Consider the following 18,861-nt stretch of genomic DNA (forward strand, 5'->3'; position numbering starts at 1 on the left):
TTGCACTTTATATAAAAGTCTTATTGATTGGATAGTAATTTGGGGGTAATTTCCCTTTTTACCCTCAGGTGGTTTGTTCCTTTTGAATAGTAGGTGGGCTGTACCCAGTGGTGCCCTTTTGTTTTCTGTTCACTCATATTTTAATACTTGCCAACTTGAGGACCCCAAGTTGGGCCAAAAGGTGGCATAGAAATGTTTTAAAAATAAATAAAATAAAACAACCCATTTAGTGTAGTTGTTAAGAGTCCTGGGTTCAAATCCTCATTTGACTTGGAAGCTCATTGGGAGACTTTGGGCCTGTTGTTCTTTTTCAGCCTAACCTACATTGTAAGGTGGTTGTTTTAAAAGAGGAGAAGTAAATTTTGATTGCTATTATAGACTTCTTGGAGGAAAGGCAGGATTAAAATGTAATAATAATGCCACTTTCAATATCATGTTGGGCGTGGCCGAGATTTTACTAGCCTGTGGCCAAATAAAATGTAACAAGCTTTATAGCTGTTGAATTCTGTTTCAAAAAAGGCAGCAGTATCTGTGGATTATGTCTAAGATAAAAATCCATTTTTAATTGTGATAGAGAAATTTGTGTCGAATTCAGGCTCTGGATTCTGTCAAGAAGATGCCTTTAGAGGACAGCTTGGCATAATTGGATGTTGTACAGCTGTAGTGTTTGGGGCATTACATAAAGCATCAACAATTGATGGCAACAAATCAGCTTGATTTAAATTTAAAATGCTGAATATTGCCTTTATAAAAGCCCAGGATACCTGAAAGATTGCATGCTCTTGTACGTACCTTCCTGTCAATGAAGATGATTTTTGGAAGTCCTGTTCAGTTTTCACTTATTGGGATCAGGGCCTTCCCAGCTCTTAGGCCCTAGGTGTAGAATGCTCTCCCCGCTGCTAATTTGCCCAAGTATTTAGGCTCCCCCTTTCTCTGTTTGAATGTAGTCTAGGGAATGTTGACCCCTCTCTCCCTGGTTTTATTGTAACGCTGCCCTTAACTTTTATCCCTTCTCGTGTATGTGTGCGCGTCTGCACGTGTTTTATTCGAACTGCTGGTTTTCTAATTTTCAATCATCTTTGCTGTTTTTGTAGAATTTTCTCTCCTCAATGCTAATTTTTTATTCTCCTGATATTATTAATTTATTTTTGATGTTTTTAGTGTGATTTGGGTTTTATTTTAATGGTTCAACAGTTTGGTGTAGTGGTTAAGAGTGGCAGGGTTTGATTCCCCACTCCTCCGCTTGAAGCCAGCTGGGTGATCTTGGGTGAGTCACAGCCCTCTCAGAGCTCTCTTAGCCCCACCCACCTCACAGAGGATAGTAATAACACACTTTGTAAACTGCTCTGAGTGAGCGTTAAGTTGTCCTGAAGGGCTGTGTATAAATCGAATGTTGTTGTTGTTGTTGGGTGACCTTGAGCCAATCATATACTCTCAGCCTAACCTACCTCACAGGGTGGTTGTGAGGACAAAATGAAGGAGAGGAGAATGAGGTAAGCTGCTTTGGATCTCCATTGTGGAGAAAGGTGGTGTATAAATGAAGTAAATAAATGCCCTGGATTTCTTACCCCATAAGGGACTGGGGAGCACTTAGCACAATGAAAGAAAAAATTGTTTATATCTATCTTTTCAGAATGGAAGCTTCAATTTTGCTGGTACAGTTTGTGGCTTGCCTTATCAATAGGCTATTTAATGATTTACTGTCTATCAGTTAAAATTGATAGTGAGAAAATTTAAGTCTTCTCCAGTATAATCACTAACGTAAATACTGAAAGTATCTAGAGTACTACTTCACTCTGTAATTGAACTGTGAAAGATGTACTAGTCCTGGATTATTTGTTCACTCAACGAGTAATTAACAGTGCCATGATCAGCAAAGTTACATCCCTCTAAGCAGGCTGACTTCAGTTGACTTAGAAAGGTGTATCTCTGCTTAGGATTGTACTCAGGGTTTTTTTTCAGCAGGAGTGCGGTGGAACGGAGTTCTGGAACCTCTTGAAAATGGTCACATGACTGGTGGCCCCACCCCCTGATCTCCAGACAGAGGGGAGTTGAGGTTGCCCTCCACACTGCTCCAGTGGCGCGGAGGACAATCTCAACTCCCCTCTGTCTGGAGATCAGGGGGCGGGGCCACCAGCCATGTGACCATTTTCTCCAAGGGCAACCCACCACCTCTTTTCCCAGAAAAAAAGTCCTGATTGTACTGTATATTTTAGGCTTCACTGACAATGGATATAATGATGGTCGTTATGGGATTAGATGGGTTCACAAATAAATCCACCAACGGTTATTAGCCAGAATGGCTAAAGAGACCTTCTATGTTCCGAGGCAGTCAGCCTCTGAACCCCAGTGCTAGAAGGCAACAGCAGGAGAAGGTCTTGGTTGAATACTTTGTAACTGGGCCCACTTAGAGTAAATAAACTCTGAGGGTGAGATTCTTGCTTACTTTCCTCAGAAAGTTTACCTCAGGTTAGGAAATTTACCTGATTACCAAAACACAAGCTCCCTCAGAGATGTAGGTTTCTCTTTTTGCCTCCCAGTCCCTGGCTCTTAGAAACTCCTGAGGTAAATTTGGTGCTTCTGGCTTTTACCAGGATGCTTATTTATCACCTAAACATCAGCTTTCTCCCCTACGCCTATTCACCCTACCTAAACAAACAAACAAACCCCCCAGATAGATACAGTTTTCCCTCCCGCCTCCCAATCAGCGGAGTTCCATGAGCTCTTCTGCTGCATTTTCCTCTTCTCCCTTCACCTCTTTTCAGCTTGTTTTCTGAGATGTCCCTCATTTCTCTGTGTATCAGTCTTCCTCTCTCTCCTGCTTTTCCTTCTTCTTTTGGCTCTCTCTTCTGGTCCATTTCCTTTCTCTTCCTCCCTGCTATTTGCTGGGCCTTTTTTCATAGTCACCCATTAGGCAAGGGGATTGGGGAGCATGCTGCCAAAAGGCTGGGTGTCCGAGGCCAATTTTAAAATGCAAGAGAAGCATCTTATTGCCAGTTAGTTGGCAGCCAGCGCTCAGGCAACTCAACAAGGCCCAGTGATGCTCTGCAGTTACGCGGGTGGGGGCTGATCCAGCCAATTCCTTATGATCTTGAGGAGGTCACTTGGCTTTCTTCCTAACCGCCAAAAGAGCTCTCGAGCTCACCTGACATTGGCCTGCCCTTTGGTGCAGTGTTGCTTTTGGATGGGCAACGCCTATGTTTGGACCCCTTCTCAGCCCTGAAACTTACCCAGTTGCCTGAAGAACGTGGCTGTTGTTCAGTCTAAGTGGTTTGAAAGTTAAACGAGGTGCTGTAATCTCTTCTGAATGGAGACATAATGCTGAAGCAGAAGAATGTAAATGGATTTGTTCTAAGGAAGGAAATGGAGAGTGATATTAAGGCGATGGACTGATGCATGCATTACCGTCTTTACCTGGAGTCCCCGGTTGGCTTGACTCTGAACAGTCTTGGAATTTTGCAAAGAGGAAGTGGGCAACACTACAAAATGGTGGCAATGGGGGGCAGTTACAAAATGGCTGCCTTGATGATGCTTCCTGGCTTCTTCTGAAGCATCTCCTGCCACAGTGAGGTGGAAGAAAACTAGGGCTGGCTATTTGCTGTGTCAAAGAAGCAGTGGCCACCTGGAGAGTCATGGGCAGGCAGGATCATACCTGCGGGCACCATGTTGGGGATCACTGCCCTATACCAACAAACTCCAGGCTGAATACCTCTGGTGTAAGCGCACCACACCTTAGCAGGGATGACTTCAGCAGGGTAGCTAATGAAGTGACAGATAGGGTGCCATGATCTCTTGGGCCTGAAAAGGGTTTGTGAAATAACCCGTCCACAGTTTTCACATGACCTGGATTATTTCCCTCTCTTTCCCTGCCTCCTGTCACTATTGTCTGTCTCGCTCCCGCCCTGTCACACAAACGTGTCCACCGCCTGCTTCCAGCTAGCTTTCTGCCTCACCGTAAACGTCCCCATTTCAGTCTCTCTTGTCAGAGACAAACCTTTGGTTTTCCCGCTGTTTTCCATTTGCTTGCACTGGCACTTCCTCACAAAAGCTCCTGCTTCTCATTGCGTTTGCACCACATAAAATACTGTAGAACAAAAGCAAAGAAGCTCTTATGACGGTTGCAAAAGTGAGGCGAACTGAATCTGATAGAAGGTTTTGGGTTCAATCCCTATAATCTCCAGTTTAAGAGAAGGCCAAGACAGTAGGTGACGTGAAAGACCCTTTTCTGGCTGAGACGCTGCTCGTCTGAGAAGACAAAACTGACCTTGATGGACCAAGAGTCTGACTGAGTATAAGGCAGCTTCATTTGCGTTCAGTAGTTTTGACAAACCCTGAGTATCTCCCCAAAGTACACTGTTTATTATTATTTTAAAGAACATACACCGCCTTTCCTCCAAGGAGTTCAGGACAGCATATCTTAGTCACCTCATTGCCCATGTGGGAAGGTAGGTGGAGAGAGTGATTAATGCCAAGGGCCAATCCCGGAGAGCTACAGTGATTTGACCCCAAGGTCAGCGAGTGAGTTTCAAGGCAGAGCGGGTAGTTGAGTCTGGGTCTCCAAGGTCCTAATCCAAGGGCAGGCAATTCTTTTTTGAGTGGGGGTCCAAATGCTAAAAGAAACAGTCTCTACCTCTGCAGATGTTGGTATGGCAGCCAGCAGAATGGTAGAAGAGAGATGTGGATTGTGCTCAGCCAGGTACATCTGAAGCAAGCTAAGCCTCCAGCGGCTCTACCAAGATCTCTGGGATTAACTTTGGACTCAGCTGGGAGCTGTGAAGGGTTAGGGAAACAGCAATGGGCAGAAGCTGTGCCAGTGGCCCTCCTTTGTGCCCACCAGCCCCAGCTGTGCTGCCAGTGCCTCAGTTGTTAGGATGCAGATCTGGCCCTGGGTGCCAAGCAAAATGATTGGATGCCACTGTTGGCTCATGTGCTGAAGGCTGCCAGCTGCTGTCCTAGACCCAAACTAACCACTGTACCCCATTGGCTCTGTGTATGTCCAGTGTGTATCCAAGGTTGCCTCTGGGACTCGCGCCTTACAGAATGGTGACTAAAGAGGCCCCCTCATCAGCAACTTGGAGCTGAGGGAGATAGGCCCCAGTCCTCATAATGGCAAATCTCAGACCCCCCCCCCTGGAATGCGTGTTTTTAGGGTCCCCCTCTTTTGTGGAGAAGACTGTGGAGAAGGGAGAGGATGAGTGCTCAGCAGCATGTCTTGCCAATGCTCCTGTGCTCTTTGCCTTCCTCCCCTTTCTGCTGGAAGGGGGATGCCCCACTTAGCTGAATAGTGATTTGAAGGAATCATTGTGTTTTTGTTGATGTGTGCACGATTGGGCACTAGCGTGTTTCCTCTTTCTACCTGGCACGAGAATAAAAATGGAGACTGAGTGGGTTCCTTTTTGATTTTCTGTTCTGCCGTAAAGCCTGTGGAATCATGACTAATCCCCCTGCAGCCTACCGCTGCTGGCCTCCTTCCTTTCCTGGAAGTGGGGAGGCAGTGGCGAGGGAGGGGTTAAGCCAGGGGCTGGGCTCCTTTATAAAGGCCAGCGGAGAAAAGCCAGCCCATTGCAGAGCTGTGCACCTCCCAGTCCAGCTCCAGGAAAAAGCTGCTGCTGCTGCTGCTGTTTCTGCCAGGAGGAACCTGCTTGGGGACAGAGAGGCATCCCAAAATGCCCGAGTCCTGGGACGGGGTAGGTACAGGAGGCTGGCAGGTACCGTTGCTTGTTGGGATGGGCCTGTGGCAAGCCGGCACACAGATGCAAAGGGATCCTTTTCGCTGTCTTAGTGTCTGAGGAATGGATGCCTCTGCTTTCATTGCCCTTGGGCATCTGTTCTCAAGGGAAGTCACGAAGATTGCCCCAGGCTCTGGGTAGGGTGAGGGCAGGCATGAAAGAAATGGCGGGAGGAAAGGGGCATGCGAGTCCAATGTCTCATTTCTGTCGCCTGTGCCCCTGCCAGCCTGGGAGCCCTGCTCTTGCCTCTAGCAGCTGAGAGAGGTGGGAAGCAGCTGGAGTCATTCAGTGGTGGTGCACCAGAGGCACTCTGCACATGCTCCAAGATTCTCAGTGATTCCTTTGCACGTTTTTCAGGGCTATGCCCTAGCCTTCAAAGGCTCTGGTGCTGTGCTTGACTTGGACAAGCCACCACTGTATGTCTTTCCCAGTAAATTCTGGATTTGGAGGAAGGGCCGGCAAGGGTAGAGGGGGAGATGGGGGAAACATGTCCGCCTTCATTCCTCTAGAGGCACAGCCACTGGAAGGAAGCAGCAGCAATTTTGTTCTGCGTTGGCAGCAGAAGCTAGGAGTCTGGCTTCTGCAGTGAGCTCAGGAGTGGAAATTGCTGCATGTCTGAGGAGCTCCCGGCCTTGCTTCTGCATTTGCAGGGGATTCCTCTCTGCCATGTCAAGGACATGTGCCTGTTTGGCATCCCAGGGGGAGCCTGTACGTGCCCTCTGCTCTGGGTGGACAGCCTTGCGTACAGGACACATTTGCAGCTGCTTTCCCAGTCCTACTGCTGGGGCCCTTGCTTTCTGCAGCAACGGGAATCCAAAGCTGCTCAGCCAGCCCGGATTGCAAAGGAGATGACAGGGATTCTCACAGCTGCAGAGAAGGCTGTCTATTCTGTCTGTGCTAAGCGTGTGCCTGAAACGCAGGCACTGACAGACAGCTTTGCTTTCAGCTTGCAGGAGGAATACCGCTAAGCTGAGTGTGTGTGCATGACTGTTGCCAGGGCTGGCTGGCTTGCTCCTGAGCTTTGCTCTGCTCCCGCGCAGCTGTTTGACCTTGGGCAAAGCCTGCCCTTAGCTATGTCCACATTGCTGCTGCTCCTTCCTATGGGTATGTGTGTGTGTTTCACACTCCAAATCCGCCTCTTGGAAATGTGATGGGTGCTACATCATGCCTCTCCCCAGATTCAAGGCCAAGGTTGGGGCAGGTGGGGGTGGATGGGTGCTCTCTTTACAGAGCAGGCCTTGAGGGTGATGAGCATGCAGGACTTATCCGTGCCATTGCTGTCTTTGGCAGGTGAGGGTGGAGGGAAGAGTGTTGCAAAAGGCAGGTGAATTGATACCAAAGACACTTTACCTCCTCTGCCTTCGGAACAGCCTTCTGTCCCAGGGTAGTTTTATCATGCTGTATTTTTGTATGGAGGGGTGATGCAGGTCTCCATTAGCAGTTTTGAAGGAGCATGGAGGCTGTTCCTCTGATGTCCGAAAGAAGGTACTTGGCAACGCTTCCAAGAGGAAACTGCTTCACCTGCCTGGGTTTTGGGCCCGGCTGGTAGAAATCTGTTTAGTCCGTGTAGTTCTTCTCCCCTCCTCTTCTCTGGGCTTATTCCCATGTTGTACGCAGACTGTTTCTCTGCTGTATGCCATTGGATGGGCAATAATTGTGTCTGCTGCACTGGTCTGTGACAGCATCTCATTTGAACCCTGGGGGCTGTTTATTCTTCCTTTTTGTGGGAGGCAAAAAGAAATGGTAGGATTCTTGGTGAATGACATAGCTATATGTGTGAAAAGCACCATAGACAGGTAGGTAGTGACTGATATTTAACCGTCCATTTTTATTTCTTTATTTTTTGTTGTTGTTCTGCAGATGGCTTTACCACTCAGCCAATAATTGGGCAACACCAATTCTACTTTGCAAACAGAACATGCAAAACTGTTTTCTGTTGAGTCAGCCCATTAGCTCCCTGACCATCAGCAATGGACAGGGGGAAAGGGAGACTGGGGGGGGGGGTTAAGTGGAGATGTCCTGCATTCAGAACATGAATTCTGTGCCCCCCCCCCTTGAAGGTCCAAGAAAGGGAGTCTGAACTTATGCTAGGCAGAAGAGGTTTATGTGGACCTCTCCCTCATAGTTGCTATTTGCCAGATCACTTATCCCCCAAATTCTGTATCGGAAGCCTTGCTTCCAAAATGATTCAGGTTGAGGGATGCAGTCGGGCTTGAAGTTGCACATTTTGACCTGAAGGTCTGGGTGAGTCTGGCTAGTTGTGGCTACAAGAGGCAGTTTACTGTAAAGGTAGCAGCTTTCATCCTTTCCAGACCTGAGACCCACTGAGCGGCAGACATGGGGCAGGAGTCATATGTCATAGTCATGTGACAGAAGGAGGGCAAAGTCATGCCTTCCTTGGTGTCAAGGCCAGCAGACCCAAGAGTGCTGAGGACAGAAGATGCAAGCCAAAGATTGTTGTGGAGAACAAGACAGAGCCCTGGATGGATCCTCTCCAGTCACCTCTCCTTGCTGCTCTGCTGTTTCTCTAAGCATGTATGTGTTGGTAATCAGATGGGCACCTGCAGGCAACCCCCTCCCCCCCAAAAGGATAGGCATTCCCAAAAATTAGATGCTGTTCTCAGGAGAGTGGAAAAATATTAGCAATGTACCGGTGTGTGTCTGTATGTGTGTTCTGGTTCCATTAAATATAAAAATACAAAAGAAACGCAGTCTGAATTGATTATCCTAGTTCATTGTTATTTGAATATCTCTTACACTTAAATGTGACCACTTGTATATTTTGCATTACTTTGTTTTGCCTTGTAAAGAGGAGGGTGTTTTACAGCATTTCCTGTGTCTTCTTCTCTCACAACCACCCTGTGAGGCAGACGGATGTTACTCATTTTGCCAAAAAGAAACGGACTGGGAGAAAGGGCGTTGTCCAAGGTCCTGAATGACTTTGGGTCAGAGGTGTGTGTGGGGGTGGGTGGGAAACTTTCATGGAGAAGAGGAGAATGTTGTAAACCACTTTGGGTCCTCCATTGGAGAGAAAGGCAGGATATAAATGAATTAAAATAAATAAAGAGCAAGAGTCCAGTAGCACCTATAAAACTAACAAAATTTGTGATAGGGGATAAGCTTTTGTGAGTCACAGCTCGCTTCTTCAGATACTTCTGGATTCTGAAGAAGTGAGCTGTGACTCAAGAAAGCTCATCCTCTACCCCAAATGTTGTTAGTTTTATAGGTGCTACTGGACTCTTTCTCTTTCCTACTGCTACAGACATACTGCTACAGACAGACTAACGTGGCTACCCGTCTTGATCTATCTTGTAAAAGAAATAAATGAAGCTTTTGCGGCCAAACTCACAGCTTTGCATTTCATTTGTCTCTCTTCCAGGAGCACGATATCGAGACCCCTTACGGGCTGCTGCATGTGGTCATTCGGGGCTCTCCAAAGGGGAATCGCCCGGCTCTCCTAACTTACCATGATGTGGGACTCAACCGTGAGTGTATTGTGTGATTCTAGTCTGGGAGGCGGGTGCTTGCTTACCACTGGCCTAAGGGGATGTTTTCTGTTGGCACCACCTGTGCTCTGTCTGACAGCCAGGCCAGTGGAAGGCTACTGATGCTTATGTGCCTATGGAACTGCCCACTGCAGTGGCCAAATGAGGGCAGGAAGCTGTGCAGGCAGCACGAGCTCTTTTGAGGCATGGAGTGGGCCCATTTGAGAGACCAAATGGTGGCGACGTAGAATGGGCAAATTGGAACTATTCACTGGTCTAATAAAAAGATTTTTCCTCATCTGGATGGCCCAGGCTAGTCTAATCCTATCAGATCTCGGTGGCTAAGCAGGGTTGGCGCTGATTAGTGCTTGGATGGGAGACGACCCCCCCCCGCCGCCCAGGAAGACCAGAGTCCCTATTCAGAGGCAAGCTGTGGCAGAGACTCTGTTGGGTTCTTGCCTTGAAAACCCCAGTAGGGGGTCGCCATACGTTGACTGCAACTTAACGGCACTTTTGACAGACAGACACACACACACAGACACACACACACAGAGACACACACACACAGACACACACACACACACCAGAAGAGGTTTCTTTTTTATATATATTTTATTTTAAAAAGAAGAATAAATAGTAAACAATAAACCATGCATAAAGAAACAAAAATAATCTATATCAGAATACTTAAACTACATATTATTTCTCCTTTCCATCTCCATATTTACTTAAAATACTTTATATTCAACATTATATTCACCCTTATTATGCTCAGCATTTTAGATTACCAATTTAACTTTTTTACTTAACAGTCTAATAATTATTCATAGTTTTCCTTAGTTTACAGCTACATAATAAAAAAAACCTTTCAGTTTTTTCTGAAATTCTTGGATTGGTCTATTATGAATATAAGAAAAGAGGTTTCCCCATTGTACAAAATTCTTCAGAACTCAAGCAGTGCAGTCCTAAGCAGAGTTACTCCAGTCCAGTCTAAGCCCATTGACTCGGTTTAGGATTGCACTGGAAAACGTGGCTCGTATTCTTAGGTGTCCAGAGCATGGGATGAAGAATCCGTCTTTGGTCTTTGTGGAACATGAGTCACTACATGATAAAGGTTACCACCTCCCTGGTTAGTTGCCATGGTATCTGGCAAGAGTATTTGCCACAAGTGTCAATGGTATTGTCAGGGTCTTGGTGTCCCCTGCCATACTTCGGGGGCTTGACAACCAACCCCCTGACCTGCTTGGTAAGAGCCTGGGCCAAGGACTGGACTCCAATGGACATTGTGCTCTTATGTTAGAGACAGCCCCTGTCTCTGTCCTGAGAAAGCGTACAGAGGCGGGGGTCCCTCCTGAGCTTATCTGCTTGTCTCCTAAGAAGAATAACTGTTGTCATGGACACACAACCTTGGAACTTCTGAACTTTCTAAAACATCCTCTTTGCTCTCATCCTTAGTTGCTTTGCTTTTGCTTACATATACACCGTAGCTATTGGGGGATGGGAAGTGGGAACCTGGCAGTACTTAGTTAAGGGGGGTGGGAACTTGGCTGTACTTAGAATTCAATATAGTTTTGGAGCTTGGCACAGAACTTCATTCCTGGCAATTAACCTGTAATGGATTGCTGAACTAGTAGATTATCAATAAAGCTTTAACTCCTGCAGTTCTGGACTCATGCAGTGAAGTCATTGAGATCTACTTAGTAGAACCTTACAGGTATGTGTTGGAGTTGTGTAAAGGATTTCTTTAAAAGTAATTGCATTGTGTCCCACCCTCTCCATGTTCCAGAGGTTCTGTGTCCCACAAACCATTGCTAACCATCTAACTCTGTGCAGTCCTAAGCAATTACAGCATTCTCTTCCATTGACATCAGTGGGCTTAGAAGGGGGTCACTTTGCTTAGCAGCCAGACAATGCTGGATATTGCATTATAGCAATAATTACCCTCCTGTGTTGTCTTGTTCACACAGGAAAATCCAGTTGTGAATTATTGTAACAATAACAAAATATCCAGTGATGCAGGTGGCATGATTATTACCAGATGGAAATGATTCCGTTACTCTTTCTGTGGCAAAATGTATAAGAGCAATAATTAAACACCAGAGAAATTACATTAAATAAGGTTCTTCCCATTTTAATTTCTGCTCAAGGCAATATGAGCAGCGAGACAGACAGACCGACTTCCTATCTATCTAAGCTGGCTTCTAGTTTCTCTGGGCAAATTCCAAGCACTAGAATTAACTTTTAAAGCCCCCAAACAGTTTATAACTTCTGGAACGGCCTGTCTGAGGGCACCAGTGAGTCTCCCCCCCACCACTTCTCTGTTCTGCAAGATAGAGTTGTTCAGGAGGGCTTTCTTGTAGAGGAGTAGAGCTGTGAGCTTTGGTGTAATGGATCAGCTCAGGAGATGACCCCTCTTAGGGACGATGTGTTTTTCCTTCCAGTCCTTCAATCTCGGCCCCACTACATTATGTTGGTTTACTAGGAATCTTTGTTGGTAGACTCAAATATTTTCATTTTTTGTCATCCACTTGCGTATTGACTGAATAGTTTTGTGATAATAACATTCTTTGCTGTTAATGTTTACGTGTCATCATTGTTCAAATGTTATATTTCGTAGTGAGCTTTCTGATTATCTGAATAGTTCTATCATAATTATAACCCGCTTTGTGTCCCAGTGGGAAAGACGGGCTACAAATGAATATAAATAAAATGAATAACACTAGCCCTGGGGTCAGCTAGAGAGTACCTGCTTGTGTGTCTCACTACCATCAGAGGTTGGAGGCAAGTGCACAGAAGGGAGCCTTCTCAGCAGCGGCCCCAAGATTTTGGACTTGACCCCCCTGGAATGTATGCTTGACTTCTTCCCTCTTTTGAAGGACTAGTGCAAACTACCCCTGTCTGCCCAGCAATTGCTGTAAGATTTTATTTTGTTTTGAGGATTTATTCTGGTACCCATTCTGGATTCTGCTGGCGACTGCTGTTTTAATGCTTAATGGTGACTTCTATTGGTTTGCTATTAGCAGTTCAAAGGAAAACGGGTCCTTAAAAAAAAAAGTCCACTGGCACCTTGAAGACTAACTACATGTATTTCAGTAAGAGTTTTCATGAGTTTTCATGAGCTCAATTCTTCAGATAGACAGAGAATCTTTGAACTTAGTCTGCAGTTTGCAGGCAGACTGGAATGCGTATTGTTCCTCTCCTTTAAATGCTGTGGAGTCCTGGAGTGAGAGGATGTGCACTCTTTGACCTGCTCTTCCCCCCTGAGGTCTTCACAGTTCTCTGCTTGCATTAAGAGGTGCTACTACAGGCTCTGGAGAGCAGCAGAGATGCTGGGGGACTTCACGAAAGAGGCAGAGTAGTGCAGTTTTCCAGTCCTTTCTCATCTCTTAAATGGAACCACCTCAGGTAGGTTAGTGATTCCCCCCCCCCCCCTACACACACACACACACAGACATGATGGATGCCTCCGGCTATGCATGTGTAGGTGTTGCAACAGCCTGATTGGCTAATTCCAGAGGAGGCAGCGGCTGCTGCAGCGAGTAGGCCGTGAGACCCCTGTCATGTGAGCCTCAGGAAGCTGCTGCTGCTTCCAGGAAAGTCACCTTGGAGTTCTGCAGAAAGGAGGAAGGAAAAGCCGCTTCCAGGCTGCCAGAGAGATGGGTGGGGGCTAGAAAAGGCAGCGACAGAGCACAGGATGGGGAACAAAGGCTGATTCCCTGCAGGCCCGAGCCAGCTGGGCTGGGGAGCTTTGCAGGAGGCAGCCCACGGAGCCAGTGTGGAGGAGTGATCAGACTAGGTTCTGGGAGACCCAGGTTCAAATCCACCACTGCTGCGAAGATCACTGGTTTGCCCTGGGATGGTCATTCTCTCTCTCACCCTAACAGCAAGGTAAAAATAGCATAAAACAATAGGATAAAAGAAACATTAAGGCAACATATTAAAAACCAAACTAAAAACAACTTATGTTCCAACCAGCGGGTGTGTTGCCCTTTCCCGAGGCTGCCCCAAAAGCTCTCCAGTACAGCTGTGTTTTGCAGCCTTGATGGAAAGCCAAGAGGCTAGGAGTTCCCCTGCCCTCTTCCAGGGGCTGTTTGGAGGCACGGAGGAGCCACTGAGAAAGCTCAAGCTTGAACCATGGCAGATTGTGTCTTCAGGTTTATCCAGGCTTACTATGGATCTGGACTGGTTAGGTGGTCAGGCACAGGAAGTGGTAACTACCAAAAAGACACCCCAGAATGGTTCAAATGATATGCTGGCAAAAACAACAACAACATGTCTGATTCCGAGGGACTGCTGGGTCAAGACCCTATCAATTTGCTATTTATAAAGATAAAATACTTCAGAGCTCATGACACTTCCTACCTGTTCCTTTCAGCTGAGTATGCAGGATGTTGAACCTGGGGGCTTTCTGTATACAAACCAGGTTCTCTATTGCTGAGCCCCAGGAGCTATTTAATTAACCAGGACTCTAGTCGCTGAAGCACTAACTCCGGTATCCGATGTATTTGGGAATGGCCTGCAAAAGGGGCTTCCTTCCTCACCATTTCTTCCAGCAGACTGCCTGTGGGAGTAGCTCAGATTGCACTGCAGAGAGCAGTTTTTGTTCTGTGTCCCTTTGGCCTTTTACTCTCCTCTCTGCTCTCTTCCCCTACTCTGATCTCTTTCAGACAAGCTTTGCTTCAACACTTTTTTCAACTTTGAGGATATGCAGGAGATCACGAAGCACTTCGTTGTGTGCCATGTGGATGCTCCTGGGCAACAAGTAGGAGCGTCACAGTTTCCGCAGGGGTAGGTATCTCTAGGTAGAGACCCAACTCCTTCTCCCTCAAGAGAGCGGATGTGCGTGGGAGGAGCTGCTTGGCAGCCCATTTTCAGCCCCTCCCTTCTTCACGGTGCCCCCTGATTTTTCTGCTTCCTGCAATCCCTTAGTGGGTTTCTGTTCCATCTCAACTGGCCGCACCTCTGGGGCTTGGGCTTCAAAGGTCCCTAAGCTTTCACCATATAGTAGCTTCCCTTGGGAAGAGGAGTTTTCCACAACCCTGCTGTTAACCACGTTGGCTGTGTGAATTGGACCCCAAATCAGGGTAAAAGTGAATGTCTACAAGACTAGCTAAGGCATAAGAAAGTTAGATGGTTTAGTGCTGCCAGTAAGACTGGAGCAGCCACATAGCCATCAATAGGAGGAAAGAAGGAACGAGCACTTCCTCAAGTCAAAGGGCAGCACTCCGGGGACAGAGGATGTGCTTGTCCAAAGGGGGAGATTAGGGTTTCTCAGACAGCTGCTGGCTCCTGTTTGTGCCAAGCAACTTCCAGACCCCCCTGGTCCCTCTTGGGCATCCCAGGCCCTCCGTCAGGACACAGCCTCATCTTTTTTCTTATTCTGTCTTCACAGGTACCAGTATCCTTCCATGGACCAACTAGCTGCCATGCTGCCTAGTGTGGTCCAGCATTTTGGGTGAGTTTTGCTGTTCCTTGTTGTGACAAGACAGAGCATCACTTTTCAAGGGAGCAGCAGATAAAAAACATCACAAGCAAGGGTGCAGGTCTGATGAAGGGAGCTTTGGCTCTCAGAAGCTGGAAATCTTGTTGGTCTTTACGGTGGACTCAGATCTTGCTCTTTTACTGCAGACCAACATGGCTGCCCACCTGAAACTGTTTCCAAAAATGGCATTAGCTCTACAGAGTGCTGAAGGCTGGCCTAATAAGGCCTCCATTCAGGTGTAGTCCTTAGTTTGAAGCACGTAAGCATAAGTTAGCTGGGTTTCATGCTACAACCCAGTTCAACAGGTATTTGTTGATGCCATTGTCAAGTAGGAAGCCTGGATAGCATTGGTACGAGAGTATTATTCTAGGAGTGGCAGAACTGCCCCAAGCATCCTAGTGCCTCATCTTTGGCACATGGGCCAACATGAATTCTGCAAACATTGAGCGACAAACTCAGGTTAGACCCTAAACTGATTGAGTGAAAACTGAAGGTTGCAGCAGGAAAAAGACCAGGGAGCAGCTTCAGATGATGGATTTTCTTTTTTGTAGATTCAAGTATGTGATTGGAATTGGAGTGGGAGCTGGTGCCTACGTCCTTGCGAAATTTGCCGTAAGTGACCTCCGACTGTGAGAAATGAGGTGGTGGGAGTCAGTGGGGTGGTGGTTAGACTGCCTGACTCAGATCTAGGAGAGTCAGATTTTAATCCCTGCTCTGCCATGGATGCTTGCTAGGTGAGGCCCCATCCTAACTTAGCTTGCAGTGTAGTTGTGTGAGGATAAATTGAGAAGAGGAGAATGTTGTAAGCCACTTTGAATGCCCATTGGGGAGAAAAGTGGGATATAATAAATAAGAGGGCTTGGATTGAGGCCTGATGGGAAGAACCTTAGAAAGATCAATAGCTGTCCACCACAGTGTTCTCTGGCATCTAGAGCCCAAACCTATGCTTTTACTTGGAAATATATAGATGTGTGTGACAGGCAAGCCTGATGTTGTCAGATCTTAGAAGCTAAGTAGGGTTGGCCTTGGATAATAATTGGATAGGAGACCTCCAAGGAAGACTAGGGTTGTTAACAAAGGCAGGCAATGGCAAACCACCTCTTGCTGTGAAAAACTCATCAGTCAGCTATGACTTGACAGCGCTTTCCACCATCACCGTAGATGTGCACAGGCTTGCCATTCTAAAGGCATGCTTACAAAATCTCCATCACTGTTTCTGCATCAGTTAATCCACAGCTATTGCTTACCATCTGTACAGTCCGTATAGTGGAATAGATTGGGAACTGATCACCATCTGGGTAGACAGATCTGGGAGGCGGAATTCAGGCTGTTCTTTTAACTCTGCCCGCTTCTGCCTATTCACCTTTCTAATTTTTCCTAAACAGACATGACAGAGATCAGTTTGTAAAAGCTAAATGGTGTATATACACAGCTGCAATGTGGATCATAGCCAGAGAGGAAGGGAAGAAGAGAATTAACTCTTTAAGACCTGCTCACTTCTGCTAATTGAAACAGGGCCTGTGTGCATCATACTTTAATGGGAGAAAGATAGGTGGACACATCTTTGTCCTCCTCTTAATGGTGCAGGGAGCCAGGTTTCAGTAAGCAAAACCAAGCAGGGATTGAAGGATTAAATCCTCTCTTTCGTTCCTGCAAGTCCTGAATCCAAATCATAGCTGGGTATGCCATTTACAAACTGATCATCATTGCGTCTGTTTGACCTTCAGATATCTTCATACATTTATAGCACATATAAAGGATCACATCCTGATACCATTATTAATCAATCCAGTCCAAACCCCATCTAGAATATGTACTCATTGGCTGATTCTGCACACGTTGGATAATGCACTTCCAATCCTCTTTATAGATCATTTGGAATGGATTTTTGTGTGTGCGGAACAAAAAATCCACCTCAAACAATTGATAAAGTGCATTGAAAGTGCATTATCAAACGTGTGCGGAATCAGCCACAGTTGCAGATAACAGAAGTTTTTCCACCTCTGAGTGTGCCTTGAATGAGGAAGTTTAAAGAAAACATCGCACCTCCTTTCACCATCCTCATTTACCAGCAGGATTCGGTATTAAGGGATGGTACGTGGTGTTGGATGATTGTGATTGTGTACCCTTAGAAAAGAAAGTTCCAAAGTATTTTTCCAGTCTCTTTTTTTTTTTTTGAAAAATTTTTTATTGGGTTAGAACATTTTTATTTTTACATTACAATCAATTTTCCCCTAATTTTTCGTTTCTAACCCCCTCCCTTTCCCCCCCTTTTGTTGACTTCCAACAGCTTTCCCACCCTCTGTCCCTTTTCCCTTACTTCTATTAAATTCCTCTGTCTAAAACAGATATACATTCTCCATTATATTAAGCAGTGCATCATTAACTCCTTTAATTATTATACACCCAAACTATACGTCTTTAGATAAACAATTTATCCCATTTTCCAGTTTTGAATAATTCTATATAAACCTATAAAAATATATAAACCATAAAAATTTCCCACATTTAAATCAAACAATTTGATTTAATCTCTATATATTACTCATTTCAACTTTTTATGGTAATTCTATATAACTCAGATACTCAATCAATTTAACTCTTCTATACATTCAGTTTGGTGCATATAAATCTTGTCAAAGAAAGAAAATATTGTTAGTTAGTCAATCCTCATGTTTAAACCTTATCATTAATTATTCTCTATCAGTTGACCTATACATATCTATATATATCTCAATCAATTAATCTAACTGCTTATAAATTCACATTTCTCTTCCTCCCCCGGTAAAGTCACCCCTCTCTTTTATACTTTTATTATATTTCAGTAGTTCTCAAACTGCCACAGTTTTCCTCCCACCTCCCATTTCTTCTCCAGGTATTGTTTCAGCTTCTCCCAGTCTGTGTTGAACTGCCCTGAGTCCAGATCTCTCAGTTTTCTTGTCATCTTGTCCATTTCAGCCATATACAGCAATTTGTAGATCCAATCTTCAATAGTTGGTACTTCTTGTACTTTCCATTTCTGCGCATACAAAAGTCTAGCTGCTGCAGTCATATAAAAAATCAACGTCCTATGATGGGCTGGAATTCCCTCCATTCCCAAGTTTAGCAGCAGGAGTTCTGGGTTCTTATTTATTTGAAACTGTAAAATTTCACTCATTTCTCTTATTATTTCCCCCCAGAACTGCCTAGCTACCTCACACGACCACCACATATGATAGAGGGAGCCCTCATATTTCTTACATTTCCAGCATTTATTAGAAGTATTCAAATTCCCTAGCGCAATCTTCTTTGGTGTCATGTACCAACGATAGATCATTTTGAAAATGTTCTCTTTAATATTGATACATGTCGTTGTCTTCATTGTAGTTTTCCACAAGTATTCCCATGCCTCCATTGTTATTTCTTTATTGAAATTTATAGCCCATTTCACCATCTGTGTTTTAACTATCTCATCCTCAGTATACCATTTCAGCAATACTTGGTATACCTTGGATATTCTTTTCTTGTCTTCTTTAAGAAGGGTCTGCTCTAGTTCCGAGTTCTCTGTTCGTATGCCCCCTTTTGCAAAGTCTGAGTTGTATAAATCTCTAATCTGTCTATACTGAAACCAATCATAGTTAGGTGATAGTTCCTCTTGCGTCTTTATTCTAAGTTTAGATACTTCAATCTTAGTTATTTCTTTGTACGTTAAACATTGTTGTTCATTATCCACAGCTCTCGGATCTATCACCTCATATGGAACCACCCACAAGGGGGTTCCTTCTTGTAGGTAAGTTCTATACTTCTTCCAGATTGTAAATAGACTTCTCCTTACAAAATGATGCAGGAACATCGAGTTGACCTTTACTTTGTCATGCCATAGGTATGCGTGCCATCCAAAAAATTTTTTATATCCCTCTAGGGCTAATAGTTTCTTATTCTTTAATGTCATCCACTCTTTTAGCCAAACTAGGCAGATTGCATCATGGTAAAGTCTCAGATTGGGCAGTTGCATTCCGCCTCTCTCCTTTGCATCTTGTAAAACTTTTACTTTCACTCGAGGCTTCTTGCCTGCCCAAACAAAATCTGATATTTTCCTCTGCCATTTTTCAAATTGTTTAGAGTCTCTGATGATTGGTATTGTCTGTAACAAAAACATTACTCTTGGTAACACATTCATCTTAAC

At 45.2% G+C, this 18,861-nt stretch overlaps 1 protein-coding gene across 3 annotated transcripts in view; it reads left to right on the forward strand.

Annotated features, from left to right (window-relative positions):
• NDRG4 (NDRG family member 4) overlaps positions 1-18,861 on the forward strand; it is a 53,088-nt gene that overhangs the window by 10,827 nt on the left and 23,400 nt on the right. For 2 of the 3 annotated variants that reach the window (XM_055000380.1, XM_055000381.1), the window contains exons 3-6: positions 9,109-9,214; positions 13,882-14,002; positions 14,607-14,669; positions 15,248-15,308. In XM_055000380.1, coding sequence (XP_054856355.1) covers positions 9,109-9,214; positions 13,882-14,002; positions 14,607-14,669; positions 15,248-15,308 — 351 coding nt within the window. Of the gene's footprint in view, positions 1-9,108; positions 9,215-13,880; positions 14,003-14,606; positions 14,670-15,247; positions 15,309-18,861 lie in introns of those variants that run through there. The other variant, XM_055000382.1, reaches the window with a different exon arrangement.

This window comes from Eublepharis macularius, chromosome 16 (genome assembly GCF_028583425.1).
Source record: "Eublepharis macularius isolate TG4126 chromosome 16, MPM_Emac_v1.0, whole genome shotgun sequence".
Taxonomy (NCBI): domain Eukaryota; kingdom Metazoa; phylum Chordata; class Lepidosauria; order Squamata; family Eublepharidae; genus Eublepharis; species Eublepharis macularius.